This window comes from Acanthopagrus latus, chromosome 5 (assembly GCF_904848185.1).
Source record: "Acanthopagrus latus isolate v.2019 chromosome 5, fAcaLat1.1, whole genome shotgun sequence".
NCBI classification, from domain to species: Eukaryota; Metazoa; Chordata; class Actinopteri; order Spariformes; family Sparidae; genus Acanthopagrus; species Acanthopagrus latus.
In genome coordinates this window covers 6725967-6750668 of record NC_051043.1, presented here as the reverse complement: position 1 = coordinate 6750668, position 24702 = coordinate 6725967, and the positions used below count along the sequence as shown (strand labels likewise).

The 24702-nt window shown below is 43.3% G+C and overlaps 1 protein-coding gene across 4 annotated transcripts in view; it reads right to left on the bottom strand.

Annotated features, from left to right (window-relative positions):
* The window catches only part of LOC119019308 (tetratricopeptide repeat protein 28-like), a 194314-nt gene that overhangs the window by 65225 nt on the left and 104387 nt on the right, over positions 1 to 24702 (bottom strand). For 3 of the 4 annotated variants that reach the window (XM_037097774.1, XM_037097775.1, XM_037097776.1), the window contains 3 exons: positions 14506 to 14653; positions 6800 to 7072; positions 4591 to 4721 (listed from right to left, as the gene is read on the bottom strand). In XM_037097774.1, coding sequence (XP_036953669.1) covers positions 4591 to 4721; positions 6800 to 7072; positions 14506 to 14653 — 552 coding nt within the window. Of the gene's footprint in view, positions 1 to 4590; positions 4722 to 6799; positions 7073 to 12399; positions 12621 to 14505; positions 14654 to 24702 lie in introns of those variants that run through there. The other variant, XM_037097777.1, reaches the window with a different exon arrangement.

Here is a 24702-nt window from a genome sequence, read left to right as displayed (position 1 = left end):
TTTTCAACATCACACAAGACATAATTACAGAGTGCACCACTGCCAGCCCGCCTCAGTTTCTCCTAAATACTCACACCCGAAATTAGGGGTTACCTCCTTCTAGTTAAACCTACTATTTAAGATGAGAACGTCACAGACAAACAGGGGGGACGGGAGAGGGAGCTTGGAGAGGAAAGACCTAGTTTAACAGCTTTGTTTCACAATGACAGAGAAGGCCTTTGTTAAAGATGGTTACTGGCAGGCCTTGGATAAAGCCAGGTGTGGAAACTGGGACAACAACAGAAGTTGGAAAAGACACACAGCTAGAAAGAATAGGGAGTGTGTTTATGTTCTATCTGCAGTATATATGACAGCTGAAAATCTGCTAAGAATATTTCCAAAAGGCAGCAAGCTCAAGAAAAACACTAACTTCACGCTAGCCTGTGATGACCTCACTGGTTTGGACCGCAGCTTCCAGTCCCAGTCGCGGATGACAGAACACTCACTCTTTGAGCCTTTCCCCAGCTCGGCCATCTTTTCTGTTTTGTTTTCTTTTTTCTTCTTCTTTATGGATGAGTATCCTGGTCAGATTCAGGATGATTTATTAGCGTAACAGAGTCTTCTGGTCAGTTATAGATTAGTGTCCAACACAACCCTGCTTTTTCTGCTGCATTACGCCATGAAGAGCCACAACAGAGATTTCCATTGCTGGTTATTAGGAGATGAAAAGAGCTCCTATGCATGGCTCCTTTACTGATATAACAGGACCCAGATACAGTGCTGCCTCTGATTTATAGCGAGCACTCATCTGGAATCTCTGTTTTTTGTCTCTCTCTGCTCCTTCATCACACACAGGCCACTGTTCATCCTATAGAGAAGACTAGTAGCTGAAGTGGGAAACGAGAGCTTTGAGTTATACTATTACTTAGTATCGGTTGTGGTACGGGAGACATAAACATGGGTATTAGCAGACATACACAGAAGGTACTGTTACTTGTGACAGTCTACATATAACACTATATCATGCAGCTGCCTTTAAACTCACAGTATGTCATTTCTGCTGAATCAAAGAATTCAATGTAGCAGGGGATTGTGGGAGTTGTTGTTTTTGTCATCAATCGACCAAAACTGCTGATGACCATCTTTGTGATGTGACTCAGTCAGACAATTTCATGGAAAAGGTAATGTATCAAAGTTTAATTCATGTTAGGTTTGGTTCAAATTGTCAGATACTGTCTTCCTTCCACAAAGTGACCACATGAAACACTCATGAACACCCTTGAATAAAATTAGGATTTTTCTGAACAGTTACATATATTACATTTAATGCATTCATGAAATTATCATACCGGTTTATTACAAATGTGTCTGGTTTTCTGAGCTTTGGCCATCATTTCTACCACTTATGATAACACTGTACTCATAAATCGCAAAGATCTGGAGACATGGTTCTTCGACAAACTTAGAAGAAAACATAAATGCTCAAATGATCAGACGGGTTGTAAACAAGCCGAGTGGTTGTAGCCCTTTCAAACTGAACAGGAAACCCACTAACACCCACTAACATGTGGCTTCTGTCTTGGGAAAGGGTACAGTCAGCATCTATTCCCAAGTCAAATGACTCCGCAATATTCATGGGTGACAAATAGCCCCTTCTCCGACCGGCAGTGACAGAAGGGTTGACTTCCACCCCCGTTTGGTGATGAGGTTGAGGATGTTGTTGTGAGAGTTTTCCATCTGTCTCAGTTTGGGCAGCTATTGAACATTGTTAACTCTACACTGAGCTTGAAAGAGTGACGATATAACCATTGTACCACTGCCCTGGCAAAAGGAGACCATCAACTGTACTTGGAGGATTATGTGCTAAACCATGTTGTAATCACCCCACACGCAGAAAAATGCCTGTGCACACATCTATGGTTAGAAGCACAGGTACATTCTGTTGACTGTAATGAATGTTTACAATAGACAGTTTGGGTAATTTTACAACTCAATCACTCGCTATCACTCACAATTTTCTCTTCAAGTGAAACCACATGATGCCCAGATGTCAGCACTTAACTTGATGAGTACAAGTTCATCACAAGCGATGTGAATGATAGCCAAAACAATAAGAGTGAGAGTTGCAATAAGCTTTTACAGGATTTTCCTTTAAATATAACACCAGATGATCAAAATGTGAAGCACACACACAAACTGTAAGAAGTGCACAGAGTTCATTTAAATGTGTCTTTTATCATCTTTCAGGCTTTTTACCCGCACGATCAAAACCTGAAGCTCAACAGAATCTAAAGCCACATCCCACGTCATATCAAAGCCACATGCTGCACCAGGTCCTTTTTATCACATCAAACATCTCACTGTAGATGATTTCATTAAAGTCTCCAGGAAATTCTAATAACTGCATTGCACTCTAATTAAAGTTGTATTAAATTGACATATGGCACATATTCATATATCACTGAGGACTGGGATCGATGGCACAGATTCAGTTTAAGTCCCTCTCTCTTCTCCTTGACTGTAGGCCGCACTGGAAATCCAGTCAGAAACAACATCCTGTCCCCGGCCCCTAGGAAGTGACCTCAGCTTCAGAAAGGCCAGATAAAACGTCCACATCAGAAACAAAAACAACAGGCCGGCCGTAATGAGCTATCCGCCAGGCTCCACTGTGTTCTGAGGGAGACCAGGTGGTGTGACACACATATGACTCTGATTAGGGGGCCTTCAGAGGGGGGGGTGGGGGGGTCGGGGGCAGTGGGGTGGGCCATGCAGGGCCAATCAGGAGGTTCTGTATATGATGCAACTATAAGTGGTGTTCAATGACCTCCACTGGGCCCCAGGACACTCATAAGTGGTCCATTTTCCTTTAAGAAGCAACATGTGAGCAGTGCAGGCCGCAGTGAAAGTGTGGTGCAGTGGAGAAGTCACACGGTACCAGTCTGTGCTGAGGTTATGACGAGACCAGAATTTTAAACTTACACAACGCTAGTACAAAAAAATGGATACTCGATACCCCTCACAATACCACGGCAAAACAAAATTAAGTCCTTGGCACACAAATTTGGGGAAAAAAACAAAACAACAACCTGAAAATGTAATCTGTGTCGGCCTGAGTTGACAACCTGATTACCGCTTACAATGAGGTTATGTTTTTGCTCATGCCCATTTGTTTGTTGGTCGGTTTGGCTGCAGAATTACACAAAAAACTACTGAATGGATTTCCATGAAACTTGGATGAAGGATGGGTCTTGGCCCAGAATTGACCCCATTCACTTCAATCCAGTTAAAAGTATGGATGTGTATGAAAAAAAGATGCAGAAAGACCCTGAAGCCGGCTGGTATCAACCCCACCTACACCGAAAGTGTAAGGGAACTGTCCACACAGCAGATCTAGCATTTAGGTACAGTAACCAGGGGTTACACAGGGTTTATGTGGTACTATACTGAAATGATTTCTGTGAAAATGCAGCATTAGTCTGTATATTGGATATAGTAGTAGGTATACACACACTTGCACGCATACACAAACATAAGAAAAACACACATACACTTTTACAATTACTACTCAGGCCAACCATGTGCAGAGCAGTCAAAACCTCAAAGCAGACACTAAAGACCTTGCATGCGTAATCTATGTCTCTCACCCATCTCTCTCTCTAACCTCATTACAAGACAGAGGTTCTTGGCATCGGTGTCTGCAGACTCATAATCATACTTTTGCTCTGCACACATCCTCAGACTGTGGGAGGCAGAGATGTCAAAGGGACCTCTGGCCTCATTCTTCACCCGTTACTTTCATCCTGGCGCATTGTGCCGCGTTTGACTGGACTGTTTTAATGTCTCCTGATATCAGGGAACACAAACAAGCAGGCCTGTCGGCCTGGTGGGGAGGATAAGGAATGAAGGGGAAACGGAGGCCATTCTTCTCCTTGTGTGACGGGAATTGTGTTGGAACAAGCACCTGTCACCTCCCCAACAATGACCACAGAGAGAGAAGTAGGAGACACAGTGAAGGTGAAAAGAGGGCACCAAAGACTAGAAAAGTGGATCAGTCTGTCTGCTAATTTCTCTCCATCTCCTTAATGTTTCCTCCATCCCTCCTACTGTTCTTTTTCCCCCCTTGCCCCATTTTCATACAACTTAATCTGTGTAAATTACATTCCAAAAAGCACATGTTACAAAACCCCAGACTTACAACTCCATGGACCAGATAAACATCTGCATATCTGCATAAATGCTCTGCATTGATAATAAGGTGAGCCAGCTGCTGAGCGTGTCCCATTGGCCTTCTCCTTAACTGCCTCACTATCTCTCCTCCCCCCATCACCTTCATCTGTTCTCCCCACCAACTTGACACCCATGTTTTTAAATAGACAAAGAGCAGCAGCATCTCTGTGTCCTTCAGACGCCTCCTTCAGATACCCTCTAAAAAGCCAGAACAGAGGAATGCTGGGCACAGGACAATCCCACACCTACAACATGATAAGAGACTCAGAGAGAAAAATAACTTTTTAACCTCGATTCATTTCCCTCTGCAGTGACAGTAAGCCAGCTATATCAATATCTGACTTCTGAAACTGCTTTCAACCCCACCAAGTGAGTGCTTCTTACCTCTCTGTCCTTCAGCTTCATGGCCAGAACCAGCTGGTTGCGATGGTTGGTCAGCGCTTCACGGTAGTTTCCCTTGGAGAAGAATGCCGAGCCCAGATTCCCATGAGCGCGGCATTCCCCTGTTTGGTCACCTGAAGAGGAAAAACCCCGAAGACATGAGGATTGGAAATGAAAAGAACTGACAAAGCATATTTACAGTACAGCCCCAGTGATTACAAAGCAACCGGTGTTTATTTCCCATCATCCCACTGCCACTGTTGAACAGTGGTGTGATGAACCACATCTATGCCGCTGCACCCTTAAAAGGGAAAGTGGCCGTTATAAGTTCTCCGCAGTAGAGCAGCTTCCCTGACAGCTGGTAGTGTTGATCTCAATGCTCCAGAGGGTGAGAGGGGAAAGCCTTATTATTTCTGCCTGACAGAGAGGCCCCACAGACAGGGCCAAAGTAAAGCGCAAGTCTCTGTGCTCCACCTGCGAACCACAGCTCCTTATCTCCAGCTGCTCTGCCCAGTCATGTGTCAAACTGTGTGGGGGTGAGAAGAGTGGAGCCAGTCTGTGCCACTCTCACCTTTCATTTTTTCCCTCAGTTCTTTTTTCCTCTCCTCACTGTCTTTCTCTCAGACCCGCTCACCGCTCCCCGTATTAACACCCACACAGCTTATCCACAATCACAATGAGTAACATCTATTTATGAGCAGAGAACTGGGCCAAACCCTGGAACCTTCTGGCAGATTTAAAGAATACAAAAATTTGGTGCAAGACGCTCAAATGGAGAAAAACACAGAGGGACATGAAAGCTGTCCCAGGTAAACACAATTATTTTTATTTACTCCTCCACTGCATGACATTTAGAAAATATGTTGCAAAATGGTGTTAAGTTTTTGTCAAGATATGCAAGTAAAAAAACCCAGAGTCTTGCTCTTTAAGGCTAGACTTGGCACAGCGGTGCTTTCAGCTAAATGCTATGCTAATGTTGGTATGCTAATATTCTCACAATGACAGTGTTAAAATGCTGATGTGTAACAGGTATAATGTGCCGTGTGGCTGTGGCTCAGGAGATGGAGTGGGTTGACCCCTAATAAGACGGTCAGTGGTTGGATCCCCAGATCCCCGGGAGACATGTCCAAGTATCCCTGGGCCAGATACTGAACCCTAGACTGCTCCTGATGAGCAGGTCAGCCCCTTGCATGGCATCTGCTTTTATGTGGCATCATGTGCGAATGGGACAGTGGAGGGAAGCGGGTTCAACTCGCAGATTGAAATCCCCAGACCCCCCCTCAGTCATTAATACTGCTAAGTCTTGCGTAAGGCCCTTAATCCCAAACAGTGGCCAAATGATTAAAAAGTGGGTGTGCTGGGATAATAGAGGTAAAAAATATCATGTGTCATGAACATGAGGAGTGTTGTAAAGTGTTTTGAGTGGTCAGTAGAGTGGAAATCATTTAATGAATGCAATGCAAAATGCAAAATGTAAAATGCAAAATAAAAAATCTGAAATCCGCACCTGCACACATTGCTTTCGAAGTATGCCTTAAACGTCGGTAAAGTTGCACGAAAAAATGATTTTGTCATTAGTTATTCTACTGAAACTATCAATCCGATGTGGTACCAAATGACAGTACAGCCAGGTGCATTTACAAACTCGAATGAAACAACACCACGAGTAAGGCCTGAGATCAATAGGAGAGGTCGCATCACAATCGGTGCATTTAGGTGGGGTGTAATACCAGAGAACATGTCTCTATGTTTCTATGCAGATCATGTGTGAATGTCAGTTGATGGGAGGTGGAGAGCGCGGGCGGCCTGTCCACTAGGTAACTGATCGAATGACAGTCAAAAATGCTAAGATGGGTTGTAAAATTTTCTTCAGCAGCTATTAATATACCTGGGTCACCTGGGTTACAGTGCTGTCAAGAAAGCCACAAAATACAGGGCTGATAATATGTGCAAATGTATTGATTACTGGCTTTCAGCAACAATTTCGATCACATTTTGGATTAAAATCTTTAAAATACTTATGACGTTAAAATACCAAACATTGGCTACTCAGGATGCAAGTTTTCTCTGGTTAATTAAGCATTTCTTGGATTTCTGACATCCAGACATGTCAGTAAATAAACGATTAATCTAAAATATAATCAACAGGTTAATCAACCTCAGATATTATCAGGCTTATTCTGCCTTATTTTGTCCACTTCAGGCCTCTTACCTAAGGTCTTGGCCACCTCCAAGTCCTGCTGCATGTAGCCAGTGCTCTTCTCGGTGTTGCCCAGGGACCAGTGGGCGCTGCTGAGGGCTGAGAAGACGGAACCTCGGAGCTTGAGGCTGCATGTGCCAATCTTCAAAGCGGCTTCCAGCACCACAACAGAGGCTGTGTGGTGGCTCGCTGTCAGCAGCTCCTGGCCAATCACAGACACCACCACAAAGGGACTTTTGTCCAGCTTCATCTTTTGCAGCTGCTGATAGGTGGGCTCGAGAGACTCTGTGGAAGGACATGAGTAAGACAGAGATTAGAAACAGACTCCAAAATATGCAAAAACATAACCTTGTGCTGACCTGGTGACTGACGATAATAACTGACTGTAATTGTAGTTACTGTGTTACGTGTTACCAACCCAGACAAACGCTACAGCTGTCTGAATTCAGATTCTGCTTTTTTCTTTGGTTGTGGTTGTGTATTGTCTGCCTGGATAAGCATAGCCTGAAGCTTGGCTGAGTGACGGCTTTCACTGACAATTTGACAATAAGTCAGCGTATGAGCCATTTCTCTGTTCGCTCCACCCTGACTGGGGTAATCTAAGGCAATTTCCAACAGTGTGGTATATAAATGGAGCAAGTTTAGAGCATTGTGGGCAAGTGTCTTTACAAACCTCACAGCGAAATTATATTTCTGCCTTCGCTTCGTGTCAGTCGATATGGTTGCTGGAGAGAATACAGAAGGCTGGATGGGCTTTGAGATAGAGTTTGAGGAGTGATGGGGAAACTAATGCAGCTAATGCACAACAGTAGCAGGAGCAGATGAATGCAGAGCAAAGGAGACACACAAGGTGACCTTTGAAGAGGCTGAAAATGCACACAATGACATAAATCAATGGTGGGCCGCCCGGGATTCGGGATCCACAGCCCCTCCAGATTACAAAGCCCTCTGGCAGACACCAACATCGAACAACAGGAAGGGGGGCAAGGGAGGCACGCCCAAGTGTGTGTCTCTTTGTGTCTATTGACGAATCTGTGCGTGTCCGTGTATATTTGCATTTGCGTATAGGAGCCTATCTGGGGGATTCTTAATTCTCATGGCCCTGTATTTGCAAATATTTTGAGCAGAGTTGCTACTAATTAGGTCAAAGCGCTTTACAGAAGACAGAATGGCGTTACGGTGCCGGTACAAACTGGATATGTGAGGCTGTGTGTGTAGTCCACATTTTAGCTTTCCTAAACGGTTTCTTTCATTTGCTTGGAGAAACATTTCATATACAGTCACAATACTAGAACAAACTCAATAGTTCTTGGAAATGCACACAGACACTAATTCACCTCGACACACAAACTCACACACAATATGCAATGCTTCCCCACACAAGCACTCAAAAGCATAACTGATGATGCTCTTTCAAAAGCATTGCTTCTGTTCCAGCACTTGGCAGAATGTCGTGCTTACAGAGACAGTGCGTGCATATAATATCCATTCATAGCTTGTAATTGCCTTCAGAGTGACACTGAGAGCTGAGTCATAAATCAAACACCGCGAGGATCATTTTTTAAAAAGGTGTCACAGCTGCTGCATTCATAAACAGGTAGGTATGACAACATCACAGTGTGTTGTTCCTCACACACACTCACAGGCGCACATACACACACATTCAAAGTCAAATGCTAAAGTGTTTACTGAGCCTCGTATCAAGATATGAAGAAGAATTACAACCTCTTCCTCAGTGACATGTACCCAGCTAGCAGAGAGCGAGTCACAACAGTGAGCCATCTCTCCACTTTTGTCATGTAAGAGAGGAGCCAGGGCTACACCTTACTGTAGTAACAGTGTAGTTGTGATCACTAATTTATATTTCAGTGTACCAAAGAGTTATTGTTCCTACCATATGCTAATTTTCAAAATGTCTTTAAATGTTATTCTTAGCATTAATCTACTTCAACCAAACATTTTCACTGGATAAAATAAGTTCCATATATAATCACAGTTATCATAAAATTCTATAAACAGCAGGGTTTTGTGTGTTCATACATAGTTATGAACAGTAGGGCATTTGTTAATTTTAAGAGGGGAGATGGAATGGTTTGGTTCAGTTACCCTCAACTAGCAAACTGGCTCTTTTGATACTGTTGCTTTCAGAGCAGTGGTAGATGCTACAGAGTATAACTTACACAAAAGTCAGTTAGATAAAGACTAGACTCACATATTAAACTAAACTACCCATCTGTCCCCGCACCCTCTCTGCTACTAGGGGATAGAGAGGGGGAAGGCATCCCTCCTCCTGCCCCTCCTCAAATCACCTACTAGTTACGACAACATAAACAACAGGGATTAATATATTCTTTAACTTTCAAAGGATAAGGCTGGCAATATTCCATTTTTTGTCATTTTTGATAAATCCCATGAAAATACCAAAACCTGCAATGTGTGTCTGTCGTCCGAACCCACTCGCTCTATGGCTTTGAGCTGAAGACATACATCTTTAAAAACAGGTCACATATACAGACTTTCCCTAAAGCAAAAAGCACTGATGTGGTTGTGATGTGGGGCACTTGTGAATCGTTTCAGAATGAATTGCAGGGTTCAGTGAGCGACATAAGGCCCAGTGCAAAATGTCTCATATCATCAAATCAATGGAGGAGTCTGAAAAAAGTTACATTCATATGAAAAGCTTTGAATCAATAAACTCACATCTTATTAAACCCCTATATAGAGACCATGTAAACAGTAACAGTTACACAGGTGTCTTGTTAGATGGAGCAAGCTATCACTGCTTTTGTAATTTTCTAATTGGATTTGTAGACAATTTAAATATATAATTATATAAAATATAGAATATAATCACCATTATTCTTTCAGTAACAGTGTGATACTTTAATGATCTCTGCCGGAAAAATACTACCCTATTTCGTCCTCTCAAGGGGGTCAGATGTCAGGGTGAATTACACAGCAGCCCCTCTGGTGCTCCAAGTGTTTTCAGAATCAAAAGCACTTTGCTCGAAGGCTCCTCAGCAGGACAGACGCTAATGAACACAGGCTCCAAATTCTCCAGTTAAAGGACAAGCTTTTTAATGGCAAATGATCCAGCCTGGGTCAATAACTGCCCCACTTTGAAACCATTTCCTCTATGGTTTATCTGGAGGCATCTTCAAGTGGAAAAAAATAACCTTTGTAGTCACCATATGTGAGGAAACAATCCAATAATTAATGGCTAATGAACCCTTTACACTCTCTCAGGCCCCGAGCAGCTGAATGAGAGACAGAACTGGAACAAGATGAATAGTAAGAATATCACCCTTGTGACCACATACATACTAAACCACAGCCTCCAATGGATAAAACAGTAAGGGGCTGATTTCCCACCGCTTGGCCAATGTTTCAGACAGACAAAGCTGATACTGGAGGAAAAACGCCTGCAAGGGTGATCGGAAATGGCACGCGGGAAGAGAAAGATACAGTAAGACGAGGGAGGTGAGACTGCACTAGTTTCCACTTGTGTGAAAGCCCTTTGTGTTGTGGGAAATACAGTGTGAGTCGCAGGAGAGCGGAACAGCTGCTCGACTCTAGAATAATAAGAAACAACCTTGATCTACGCGAGAAGGAGTGGGAGTGTTTGAGTCAGGGAGAGAGAGGGTTGAATTGTATATGACACACTCAGAATTAGGGTATCATACGTACAATATTAAATTTACTGCAGGAGCAAAACAAGCTTTGATGAAATTACTACACACTGTGTCCTTGAAGACATATGCCTTGATATTGTTCTCGAAAGGTTCATTATCTGCGTTCCTCTATCCTAATGTATTTACTTTCTCACTTTGGTATGGATATCATCAGATGGATCTCTTTGCTTTGTGGCAAGAAACAAACATAAAGGTGGTTTGGGAGGACTGTAAGCCTCCCAGTGTGTCGAGATGTCTGTGTTAAAATAAATGATGAGGACAAGTAAACACTGCGAACACAGCTAGATACAATAAACTCTTTTCTGGCAACAAGGCAGCAAAATTTTGTTTATGCATAAAAGGGAATAATGTACTGGTTACAGAACTGCCATAAGAAATTAAAGTGTACTTATAAAGGATTACCACTTTTTAGTGTAATGATGTAATTGGGATTACAAAAGAGTAAACTAGAATGGCATTCAGTAGAGTGCATTCCTCCACTAAGGCCCAATAGTCCTTTTTAATTCATTCAGGCCTACATTTAAATCAGCTAGATCCAGATGTTTATTTGGATCCACATCAAAGTGCACTCACTCATGGATGCAAGCCACCTAAATACGCCTGTTTTTTAAATAAAGATCAATGCATCATTCCCCTGAGAAATTGACCAAACTGTAAAAAACAAAACAGACAATGTTAGAGACAGTAAGTAAAATCACCTGAATCTATCACTCAATCTGGAACCACTCCAAAAGTTAACGGGGTCTATGCTGGGCAGTAACCCATCTTCCACCCAACAAGTTAGGAAATTACAATAAAAATGTCAGTACACAATCTTGTATTGCATAATGACAATTAAAGGAATCTTGAATGGATTGATTTTATTCATTACATCTTTAAAACACTGCATTTTTTCCTAGAAACATTTCATTATTTCAACCCACGCGCTGTTAACTCATGAACAGAGCTGGTAAATGTGGTTCCTTTTAAGGATTCGAGTCATTATGAGTAACTCACTAAATTGAACCGGGTTGTGCGAGTCACTTGACCCACTTGACCCAGAGACTTCACTTGCTCATCTGCTTCATTCAGAGCGTAGCCGGCTGTTTGCCCTATCCTGCTCTGACTCGAGTCGCGAGCTCCGAGTCTGCTGCTGTGTTTCCAGCGCAGGCTCACAAGCTACGATGACGAGTGTTTCCAGCATTGGCTTGTGGGCTACGAGCTTGCTATGTATACGGCTCTGCATGACGCTATTTATCATTTTATGTTGATTATAGTAGGACTCAACTGATTCGAGTTAATGATACTAGAGATTCTCAACTCGCGGTTTGTTTTAAAGATCCGGGTTAAAGATCCAGATGAGTAACGATTCAAAGTGTGTCTCACAAGAACAAAAAGAGCAACAATCAGTCAATATGGAAGGTTTAAGCTGTAGCAGTCCCTCCAAAACATTCTTCTATTCCATGCAATATCACCATGACCTTAACTTCAAAAATGTGCAACACAAGAGTGTCTTGGTCCAACTGAGGAGTTTGTGTGCTCTAAAAAATAAAAGTCGCTGTCATTCACAAAGACCTCAACGTTTTTTTAATCAGTACAGAATACATTACTGATGACAAATATTGCCATTCAATTTTGGGTACAGTAACTGACTACATTACAAACTAATTTGACTCCCTGGTATTAACTGTGCTGTCACACCTGGAAAGACGCAGGTGGAAAATCAGCTCAGTACAACGACTTGAGCATAAGTTAACAGTAGCTTGACAAGCCATGTTTGTGTTTCTAAAACCTCTGCCGTTCATAAAATGCAATAAGCTTGGTTGTTGAGGTAATCAACAAGCTGAATCCTGGGATAAGTGAGCTACGTGGCCAATAAATACATTTGCCAAGAACGTGGCACTCTTCCTCTTTGAAGGAGAGAAAGCAATGTTTGCCTACCTTTCACTTATCAGGGGACTTTGGCTGAGTAACACTGATTATCCTCCCTGTTTGCTGGCGTAACATTGATTATCGTCCCCCTGTGCCAGCAGCCCCTCTGAGAGGATCATTGCTCCTAATCCTTTGACCTAGCTACCTCTCCTCAACACACCTTGGATTAGGTCCTCCGCTGGCTTTCTGGCACTGTGGGAAATATGGTAAACAATTAAGAGATTAAATGGCTTGGACTAAATGTTGGTCTTCCCCTACTCTACTGAGAGGAACCATTCTGGTCCATGATGCTCAGGCCTCCTTTCATGTTTTGATTCCACTGACAGGCTTATGGACCCAATGTGACTCAGATAAGCTCTCCATTCTTCATTCTCTTTGCAATATTCCTTTTCTCCTGCGTTTCTTCCGAGGAGCACTGTATTCAATCAAAGGAAAACCGAACAAAGACCGAGAGATTTGGTGATCTCATTGTACAGTTCAGTAAATTTTGGATTGTAAACAAGGCCACATTGATTCACAGGCGCAGTCAGCACTGTTTGGAAAACACCTGATGACAAAGCAAGACTGCAGGATGACTCAGTCCATGTTGGCAGTCAGATCTGAAGAATATTAAATCCTCCGCAGTGGTCATCTGAGGGAAAATTGCTGCCAGGTTCGTTTTGAGGCTCATTAGGCTGGCCCACACTGATTACTCATGGACAATCAGGTCACTGCAGTTGGCTGTTACAATAGATAATAATGCATAACAGAAAGAACACATTTTGGTAACAATCTCGGCTTGAATACGCTACTTATAAATCCACTCAGCTGTAGGAAAAAGGCTTACACAGGGGCAGACGCAGACAATGGCATTAGTGTTGGATGTTCATTAAGATAGCGGGCTATCTGTGCATGTGATTGGCCCGACTGACAATAAGATATGCTGAGGCTGCAGCGGTCAGGCCTCAGAGTCCAGAGGTAAGCACTTGACACCAACAGTCAGTCACAAAGACGGAGAGACAGACAGATAGAGAGATGGCCCGTCTGCCGAACGGGTGGAAAACTGACAGGTAAAGTCACCCCAACACGCTTATTGACTGGCAGAGTGTGAGGATTATCTGAGAGACAGGCTCCCAAGGAGGTGCAGGACAAAACATGTAGAGATGGTGAAGCAGACAGACTGTGACACGCAGACGCATGACCACGCTGTCAACACGCACTTACAAAAGTATTCAACTTCTAGTCACTGTTGGTCAATGAAAACTGATTAAATATGTTCATGGACTTTATTTCCATTACTACAACAAGACAATGAAAAGACAGCACCAATAACATTTTAAGCTAATGTCAACAAGCAATGCTGCGGAAACATTTTACTAAACACGAAGTTTAAATAGTTTATTTAGGAGACAAAACACTAAAGACTGTTTTTTAAACCGTACAGCTTTTCTGATTACCATCCATATCAGGACTACACCGAGACATCTTGTGGTCATTATTTACTTTTAGCATATATGTTGCTAATAATATGAGTACAATGAGCCTCAAGGACAGTAGGGAGACATCAATCCTGTACTTCCCAGAGCAGAAATGCTTCTTCGAGAGGACTATTTGCACTTGCGGATTCTATAACAAAGTAGTTATGCATTTTATGCCACTAGGGGTGCCTCAAGCAAAACAAGGGTGAAAAAGTCTTCATGATGCTGTGATGAGCTTAGGGTTATGGCAGTTGTTGTGTTTGTGGAGTCCACTTAATGCTGCTCGGGCAGAAATGTTTATGAACAAGGTCATTCATAACAAGGTCATTTATAAATGACCACTCCCACCCACTAAAAGCAAACGATTCAACAAAATGACAAAGGTCTAATAGCTTTTTTTAACATCAAAATGTGTTAAATGTCCATCCATCCATCCATCATCTGTACACATTATATGTACGCCGCTTAATCCTCTGCAGGGTCGCGGGGGGTGTTAAATGTTCAATATTATATCCTCAAACCTGACTAAATAACAGGATGAGGTTGACCAAATAAGATAAAAAATAACTAAAGGACGTTTGACACAGGATTGTAAGACTAAGACTCAGTAAAGAAAACAGCTGACACAATGCACACCATCAGCCACTATAATTCTTACCTCGTAATGGCGACTTCATGGCGGCTTCGACCATGCCCACCAGCAGCTGCAGACTCTTGGGGTCTTGGGCCAGCCCAGAGGCGAAGGCGGCCAGTGCGTCGGCATGGCGACCAAGGTACTGAAGGGCAACACCCTGTCGGAAGTATGCCTGTAGACGGAGAGAAGTAAGAGACAGAGTCATCAGGGCTGCAGTGTAGGGTTTACACAAACACATTAACAGACACACTCATTTCACGCCATTTCCATTTTTTCCACATGAGCAGTTTCCTGCACATGGCACCTCTCTCCTTTGTATTCCCATAATAGAGCGATCACTGGAGTTTCTGTACTTGTTAATTGGATTATAAGTTTTACATAAATGCACATGTTACACTCTGGCTGGCTGCCTTCTTAGGAGCAACTATTGTTTTCTTTCTATTCAATATTTTCTTCCTCTGTTTGCTGAGGGAGTGAACGGCACACAACTACAGCAGAGCGCTGGGATTTCTCTTTGCCTGTGTTTTGAAGAAAGTAAAGAGAGAGAAAAGGGAGGATGAGAGGAAGCTACATAGTCAAGCCTGCGCGCAGCCCAACAAAAGGACACCAATAAATACTTCAGATTGCGCATTCCCTTTGTCAGGACGCAGTTATAAAATAAAACTGGCCTAGAGTCTGTTTTTGCCAGATTTTATCATCAGATGTGTGTTCGTGTCATGTTTTGGATACATCAATGGCTCTTCAAAAAGACAAAATTATCTGCATTTGTCATCCAAGTCACATTGTTGCGAGTATAATAATTCAGTACAACTGCGATATAAACCGCTTGCAACTGCTGACATACTGTATCTTTCTGTGAGAGACTAAAATGTTTTGGAACATTCTTCAGAATGAAAACTAAAACAGACGCTGTCTCTGGGATCCAAAGCCCCATCAATAAGTGTGTTTTTTTTTTGTTTTTTTTTCCTTCGGCATGTCTGTTTGGACTTGGATCCAAGCAAGTTTGTGACTCAGTATGTTTGTGTCTGAGGCCTGATCAGACAATAATCCTGGTGAGTTGTTAAACCTGACTCCGGTCCAGTCTAACAACAGCAGCAAAAGAGAGTTGGAACTCAATCCAGCTCATTACTTACGATCCAAACCGCTAAATCCCCCCAAGAGAAAGCAAACTGTCTCTCAGAATAGTCATATCTGGGCTCGTGTGTCAGAAACACATAATTACAGCAGCATAGCACGGGGGAAAATGTGGGATATGCTTTGTGTGAGGCAAAGAAACAACAGAATCCGTCTAAAATTAAAGCTGTCATGTTTGGAGTCCGAATCTTTCCGAGACGAGTGTTTCAGTGTGTCTGTGCTCGTGTGTGTGGGGCAGCAGCAGTCTGGCCACTTCCTTACTGAACAGGCAGTCACTCCGCTCACAGCTTACAAAAGTGACACGAAGGCTAATTTGCCATTAGCATCTAAGAGGCCTTTTCATTAGTCTTCCCAAGCTTCTCTGTTAGCACCGCTAGGAAGTGAAAAAAGGCGGGGAGGATTAGAGAAAATGAGACATGACATTGAATTTATAGAGACCAGTAATTAATTTTGCTTCTGTCCGATCCCCCCAATGACTACAGATCTCTCTCCAGACCTGCTGCCTCCCCTCAACATTTCTACCTCCCTTCGCATGCATCACAACTCCATTGAAAATGACGAGGACAGAGATTAGATTCAAAGCATTAACCTTTGTTCTAACACTGTTATTATATGAAGGGAGTGCAGGCCGGGGTAGCCGCTCAATATTAATTGCATCTAGTGGCGGTGGAGTTTGGGCAAGACGCACTGGGCGAGAGTGGAGAGGCCCACAAACGTTTTTGCCCCGGGGAACGAAGGACATTTAAAAGCACCGCACCCTTTGATTAGATTTCGCCTACAATATGACTGGCTCACCCAGCGATCCTTGTTGCCTTCGCTGACTGAAGCGACCAGGCAAAGAGGACGGGAACAAAGATGAATCAAATACGGCTCGCTTCAAAGAAAAATTGACATCTTCTTTAATCCTTTTATTTCACCCTATGCTGCCCTACATAAGGCTGAAAGACGAGACCGTGCGGGGAGTGCATTAAAACACTGCAAACACAAGCACGAGAACAAACGCATGAACTTAAGAGCCACAACGAAAATGACAGAATCAATGTGCTGTACAGCCTTATAGGATTTTTTTTTGTTTCCCTTCCATTAATCTCCCTACGCCTTCAAAACACATCATGTGGCTGCACAAAGACATACACATGATATAACCTCAGCCTCTGCATAATCCAACAAATCAATTCAGCTAGTGCCGCTCACAAAACAGAAGGTCTGCCTGAATTTAGCTGAACACTAGTGTAGGGAAGGCCCCAATTAGTGCAGAAGAGGACAAAGCTGCAGAAATACCACCAACAGGTTGGCTTTGCCCGTGGCATGAGGCATTATGGGAGAAGGGGGAGAGAGATTTTACCCCTACACAACATTTTTTAAATTCACGCTTAACAGGATCTTTTCTAAAAACACAGCAACATCTGCTTAGAGCTGCCGCTACAGTGATTAGCACAGCCTCTAGCTCTTAGCCAGACAGAGAGAAATTGAGAGAGGGAGGTAGAGAGAGGTAGGGGAAAGAGAAAGAGAGAGTGATACAGGAAAAGAGAGGGCTCCCCAGATTATCTTTGCCCTGTCAACACACAACATTACATACACAACAGAATGCTACAAGTCAGTGCTTAATCTTTCAGCCAAAAACCATCTCCCTAAACAGGATGCACTCCTCCGAAAGGCAAACTTCTTACGGGACGCAGGCCCTCCTGAAATGTGACGCATCTGTTTGGCATCATGTAAAACAAGACATCCACACACCAAGACTTCTTTTAATAATGCCTAAAAATTCAATCCAGGCTAAATTATTGAACCTTCCTGCATCTTCTCTGTTTAATGCAGCAATGTGCTGATGCCACAGAAGAGTGGATCGAGTAGGGAGGTTTGTCGTTCTTACCCGTGGGTGAATTCTGGGAGTGCCAATGCGCATGTGTGTCAGTACATGTGTGTGTTGGTGCGAGGCAACGAGAGAGAGGCTGGAAAACACATATGAATAAGGGAGAGGATAAAAGCTTTTCTTGTTCTCGAACATTTTAATATTTCATGAATGCTTGTTTGATGTAGTTTTAAATATTCATGTTTTTACGCTTAGGAGGAAGAGGGAAATGATGCAAAAAAAAAAAAAAAAAAGTTATTCACTCTGGTACACGGTGCTGTGGGGAACCAACACGCTCAGCACACATATGCTCAATCAAGCTCATGCACACCAGAGTCACATGCGCTCCTCTCTCTAACGAGACACTTAGGATGAAACATGGACGATTTTCTCTCAGTGACAGCTCTGTTGTTCACAGTAAGGCCCACAGTCAGAGCAGCTCAACAGAAAGTTGACACGATTAACATTGGGAGTTTGGCGCAAGACCAGCTGTTAGAGGCTCTTTTTCTATTAGCAGATTAATGCCTCAGCATATGTCCTTGCCCCCTTCTTGGGCTCCTCTTTAGTACACTGTAACCCCAGGGGGGTCGTCAGCCCCTGGGAGCACGTCTGTGTTTGCGCTTGTCTATCCTTATTCAAGATCTGGGCCGAAAAGGCTTAAGACAGAATATATTTCCACTCGCTGTGCCAAATTGTCAAATAGTCTCTTGCTTATTTTAAATCTCTTTTCAAAACTTTCCTCTTTTGCGAAAGCTTTTGGAAAAGTTTGATATATGATTTATTTATTGTTTTGATTCCTGTCTTATTTGATCCTACTCACTATTGTCTTTACTTCATCGGTGCTCATGGTTTTTGGTGTCACTCTCACTCTGTCTATGGCAGGCACTCCGTAACATTGTTGTTAAAAGGAGTAATATTCATAACAATGTTTTCATTTGAGTTGGCATATTGTAAAGGTGGATATAATGTATGTATACATTCTGGATTAATGTTGGTCGATACAAAATCTTGAAAAATGTATACCATTTTTGATAAAATGGGGAAGAATTTACTAAACATTGAGGAGATTAAATGTATAATTTATATAAAGGCCATAACATGACAATGAATTGTAACTCTTGGCTAGTAGCAGAAGACAGCAGAAAGACTGTAAACATTAGATTAGAGCCAAACCAAAATGTGACTTTTGGGGCTGAAAAATAGAATTACAGTATACTGTACAGAAAATATACACAAGCACGCACATTTTTTTTGTGAAATTCTCCCTCAAAGTAATGATAAAAATTGTCGGAGAGAAGAGAGTGTGAGACAGTGCAGCTGGTGCTGCTGTAACGTTACTGTGGAAAATAAGTATTGACATCATTTCAAATATTCAGTATTGATTTATTGATATTTTTGACAGCAACACTCAGGATCCTGCCTGATCCAATCAATTATACAATGTTCCTTATCTTGCATCTCCTAATAGGATGGTCTCGCAAGGATGGAAAAAAACCTTGTTCGATCAGGCTGTTGCATCCTACAGGTTCATTCCCCAGGTTGTACTATGAGATGTGTGTAGTGCTTCCAAGGCAAAATGCTTACTAAAGACTGTCAAATCTATTGTTTACCTTATCCTGCATCTGTCATTCTTAGCAAGAAATCAAATTGCCAAGGTTATTTGCAACTGCTTTTTATCAGGGGCCTTGGAGCTGGAAACCTGCCCGTGTCAGGATTCTGCCACATATCTAGAGATGTATAATCTCAACCACTGTGATGTCTCTCTAAACAAACGGCATAACTCCTCGCCCACAATGCAAGCGGCCTGTCAGTGAGCCAACTGCTCCAGCTGTGCTCCAGTAGCCCAAAGCCTTGAGCGGCTTGCTGTGCCCTGATTGGTGATCAGCAATAATAGAGATGCTCTCAAATGTGGAAATCAATAGAAGCCACGTAAGCTCTGTTCAGACCGTGCCACACCCTTCACTGCTGTAGTGCGTTTAGGATACGCCTGCTGCAGATGGTTTCTGATTACCTGCAGGGCAGTTGGTGCCAATGTGACCACTCTGAACAGAACCCCCGCTGGCGACATAATGGAACCCAAATAAGACCATCAAATAGGGACAGCAGGCTGCGAATACACTGCACAACACACACAAATACAATCCGAAGAAAAAATACATCAATAAACCCTCAGAAAGACCACCCATCTGTCTCCTACAAACATGACAGGTGAACATGGGTTCAGCTTTCCACACGAGCCATGACGCTGGGAACACATTAACGCTAATGGTGTAACAGGAACAAAGGGATTGGCGCCTTTCTTCCCCCTGTTTCTTGGCTCTTTACAGGTGTCATTGCCTTGTTTCCAATGTGACCCAGAAATGTCATGTGTCGACCACGGTTTCAGACAGGAGCCTCCGCCATCCGTTACAAATCTACACTTTCAAGGTGACACAGTCGATTCGCAGGGTACACAAAATGTCAGCTGCTTAATTTAATATCCAGGGATAACTGTCGGCCATGACAAATTAGCTGGGAGAACAGCTAAAAAAAAAGGGAAACGGAATGATTGCTGCTTTGGGCCTTCTGCCCTTCAACTTGACAAGCTAAAAGCCACAGTACAGCACAATAGATGCTGCACTTAATTAAATGTATTTCTGAAGCCAAGTCCAAGAGTTTCTACCCATCTTCCTGTGTCTCCCTGCAGGTACAAATCACTCTCCCCCAGGACTGAAGAGGTCTGAGGTCGGACTTCATAAACATGGCAGTGGAGGACTTACACCCATCGCCCTGGGCCAAACATCAACCTCTGGCCTCGGGGTCACTGCGATAGATTCATGACACAGCTGTCTGTCTATTACCATCTCCCCAATCTAATAAAACCAAACTCTAAACCAGCCATCACCCCTGACCTACATCGATCAAGTGTTTGTTTTATCAGTGGGTGTGTGTTGTGTCAGTGAGAAAAAACACTGACAGACCAATTTCTCCTCACACCAGGAGAAAGATTTTTCCGCATTAATCCGGCTAATCGATGAAAGACGTTGCTTTTGTTTCGTCCCGTATGCTGACTGAGTGAGCTTTTGTAGCGCAACCCTGGTCAAGTCTACAGTGGTTTTATGTTAACAACAAAAGCCGCATAAAAGGTGCATGTAAAGCACTTATGCAAGTCAAATTGAAGCACCTGGCAATCTGCATGTAGGTAGACGCTGTAAAATATTTATGATCCATTGATGTATTCCTCCCTAAGGGCGTTGTAGACTCTGATGATTGCTGTTCCATCTAAAGCCCTTAATTAGCCCATTAGATTGGATGGCTCTAATGAGAGCAAATTAAACTGATCATTCTTTGTGGAGCCAGCAATTAAAGGGTAAATGTTTCATTGTTCAGTGAGTGGTGACAATAAGAGCCAGGTAAAATCCAGGTTGCCTGGTAGAGGCTTCAGTGTGAGAGACATTGTAGTACTCTCTCGCAGCTGCAAGTAATCGATTAGCCGGCGCACATCAAACTGGCAGCCAGCGTGGGACTTCAGATTGGAAAAGGTCATAGTCAGGTATGTGGAATCAATGCTGAGCTCTCTGTATTCACTGTGTCTCACATTGTCTGACTGGGGGGATGGTTTAACGCTTTCTAAAAACAATTACAAAAAGACAAAGAGAACCCTCAGTAAAGAAGGTCAGGACTCATGATCGCAGCGGTGTCATGTGGCGCACATCCATTGTGACAGTCAAAGAGAAACAGACGGGAAAAACTGATATTGCTCATTTATCACAAACAGATGAAACAGCACAATAGTGGCAAGCTGTGGGGTCGTCCAGTGACATGCTGTCACAATGCACTGTTTGGCAGACGGAATTCAATTTTCTTTCCGCTACGTGCATGTCCACCATAACTGAGGGATTTCACAAAGGAAACAGACCAATGAAAAAGTGATAAACCGGGAGATAAAATGGCAATATGCTGAGCACGTTAACTCTAATGTTAGGAAAACCATGTCACACTCTTCCGCTATGATTTATAGCCCGATTTGTCACATGGATGCAGCTAGCATACTTGCATTCTTATTAGCATCTTAAGAGTCTTGAGATGTGAGGCTGAGAGGGTCAGGGTGCTAAACAGATTTCCGTGCCCCTCTCAACTAGATCCTCGGCTCTGCTCTGCCTGAGCAGTGCGCACGATCCCCACAGCCACAGGGGCTGACTCTCAATTAAAGTAGGCATTAATTACTTAAAGGAGCCTTAATCAATCAAGGCCAGATGGTGAACCTGAAAAAGAGAGCATACTCTAGGCTGCGGAAGTGCTTTTCCCGACTGGACTCGAGGTGGCCATAAAAGGCTCTATTACGAATTACCTACAAGGCTCACGTTTTTCAAATCTATTTTTTGCAACCAAAAAGGGTCATCAAGTAAGAAGCTGCAATTTCTGCTAAATCCATCAAGTGTTGTCACAGCTGAACTTCCCACTAATCATTAAAACACAAATCTAATTTAGAATGTCAACAATAAACTCACGATAGAACTCAAACTCACTTTTTGTAATACAAATTATAGCTACTGATTATACAAAGTCAATGCCAATTGAATAAGCAGCCCTGACCATATGTGTCCCTGATGTGTTTAGCCCTTCAGTGCCGACAGAAGAGGCTACTTGGCCCTGGTTGCTGTACTCTCCTGGCCCCAGGCACCACGTCCTCCATCTTCATTTGTAGTGCCTTAATTGGCTTTGACAGTGAACTCAAGCATGGCTGAAAAATACCCTCCTCTTAGTAAACACTGACTGAGAGACACATGTTCTCAACATGGTAAACCAGGCATCTCCATTAGCCATTAGGATGGGTAGTCATGTCCAGCTGACCCTTTCTCTTCAGAGCGTGACACTCGGAGCTTCACATCTCGAATGCTGCTGCCGTCTCACGCAATGTATTGAATTTCTAGTGGAGGACAAAGGCTGATTAAGTACCAAAAAAGAAACATCCAATTCACAAGCCGTTAAAACTGCCATTTCCTGAGGTGTGAAAAATCAGCTGCCAAGTAAAAGAAGCATTTTCGAGCCTGAGGTGTTTTATGGTCCTGATTATCACCGCTCACTGAGCTTTAAGCTCCCAAAGAGAGACAAAGTCCATCAAGCCATTACCCCCCTCTGTTTGTGCTGGGTTCATTAGGTTGCTCTGGCCTTGGTGGGAAGTTGCTTCATCAAACACTTGTCAGCAGCACAGGCGGCCGTACAGTGTGGCTTCTCCAGAGCTGCCCTGCAACACTTCAAAAGACTCACAGTCAGCCTTTATGGAAAGCTCTAATGAAAAGCATGGCATGAGCCCCACTGCTTTTGATTCTGCTGGTAAGGAGTCATACATGATTGAGTAAAGGCAAGCTGAATCACAGATAAGACGCTGAGAGGCTGAGAGGACTGGAGAAAAAAAGAGGGAAGGGTGAGAAAAGACAATGGTGATTTAGCCCAAAGCATTGGACATACACTTAAAACGAGGAGGAGGTGAAAAGACAGTCGAAGAGGAGGAGAGAGGGAGATAAAGGTTAGCACATGGAGGACTCACAGAGATGCCTCTTGTTATTCCATCCAAGTGTACTGTACATGTCAACTGCCATCCGGGCTATCAGAGCTCTTTATTGTGTATGACCTGTTTCTCCTTCCCATCTCCCAGTGCAGCAGCAGCATCAGTAAACTGGGCTGTTGTGGCTGCAGCACCACTGCTTTGCCATGCTTGTGCACGCGGAGATCTCCCCAGCGATTACCAGATAAATGCACTTTAATTCACAACACATGCGACGGGGGTTTATATATAGACTCGCTAATTCCCCCTCGGCCACACTGCAATATGAACTCCATGCTGCACCAATTTAAGTGTGTGATGAGTCCCAGGCAGACAGGCTCCTCTACTTATCATATATATGACATGCTCCAGCACATTGCTGGGCCCGGGAAAAATATCAGGAGCTGGAAAAAAAAAAGGAATGGTTATGGTTGGGCCTACGTGGATTTTTCATTATTAATGAGGAGAGTAATTTTCAGGCCCGCTTGCCTATTGAGAATTATCGCTAAATCCCAGATGTAGTTTAGCCGAACAGCAGTACCATTTTCCGGGAGATGTCACACCCATAGAGTAAGAAATCGAGCATTTTGGCAAGCCTGATGCTTCTAATGCACATTTAGCAACAAGTACTCACTATTTTACATTGAAATCCTGACAGTCAACTCCCACAATTTGGCAGCGTTCTACTGAAAGGAGGTGTCCGCCTTTGATAACACTGAGTGGTCCTGTAACACATCTGCACAGTCTGCGTTAGCTCATTAAACAGCAAGTTCCCTCAGCGTTCTTTGGCCATCACCATGCATCATTAATTGTGTCGGCCTGCTAATCACGTTAGTTGCATCTCCTTGGCTTTGATATCTAACTCTATGCGTGCTGCGTGACTCGATGGCCTGTCCTGTAATGAGATGAAGCGAACAGGTTTCCTTACCACCTGTGGACACTTTATGCATTCCGCAAAAAAAGTAAATATGTTAATTGAAACTCCTCTGGCAACCGGTCTCAACATAAAAGTGATCCACCGCCAGAGAACACACATACAAACACGCTCATACATACACACACAGCTAGCCAAATAAAAACACTTGCTCAGAGCTATGAGTCATACTGTGGGTGCCAACAATCAATGGGGCTCACCGCACCCAGCTGGCTGTAGTAGCAGAATGTATTAATTTTCTCATTTAGAAACAAATATATACTACAAATAGATTAATGGTGTTTGATCAGCTTGGCAGAGCGATGCCAATTAGTATGCATGGATGGAAAGAGGAATGATGCTTGATTCTTCTAAGTGCTGTTCTAAAAGCATATGGAAGCAACGAAAATGCAGTCAAAGTGAGCAGGCATAACGACTCATCTTACGCTAAATTCAATCTAGCTCCCGAGGAGGGGGCTGCATTACAAAGAGACGAGGTGGAGATATAAAGGAAGAGAAAAGAAGAGGAGGGAGATCACAGCGGAGCCACGGGAGCCAGGAGAGCGGGCACACAGGCGTAGAAAATTGAGGCTATGGTTAGCTTAGGACCAGGGAGAGGTGAAAGTGGCCCTCATTTCATACTACACAGAGTTTGGCAATTACTGGTGACAGCGCCTCGCACCAAGACGGAGAAAAGATTGATCCGGACAAGCAAGACCCTGTTTGCTTTGTTAAAAGTAATTAATCACTGTGGCCACGGAGGAATGGTGCCTTGAGTGCTATGCAGTTCTGCTG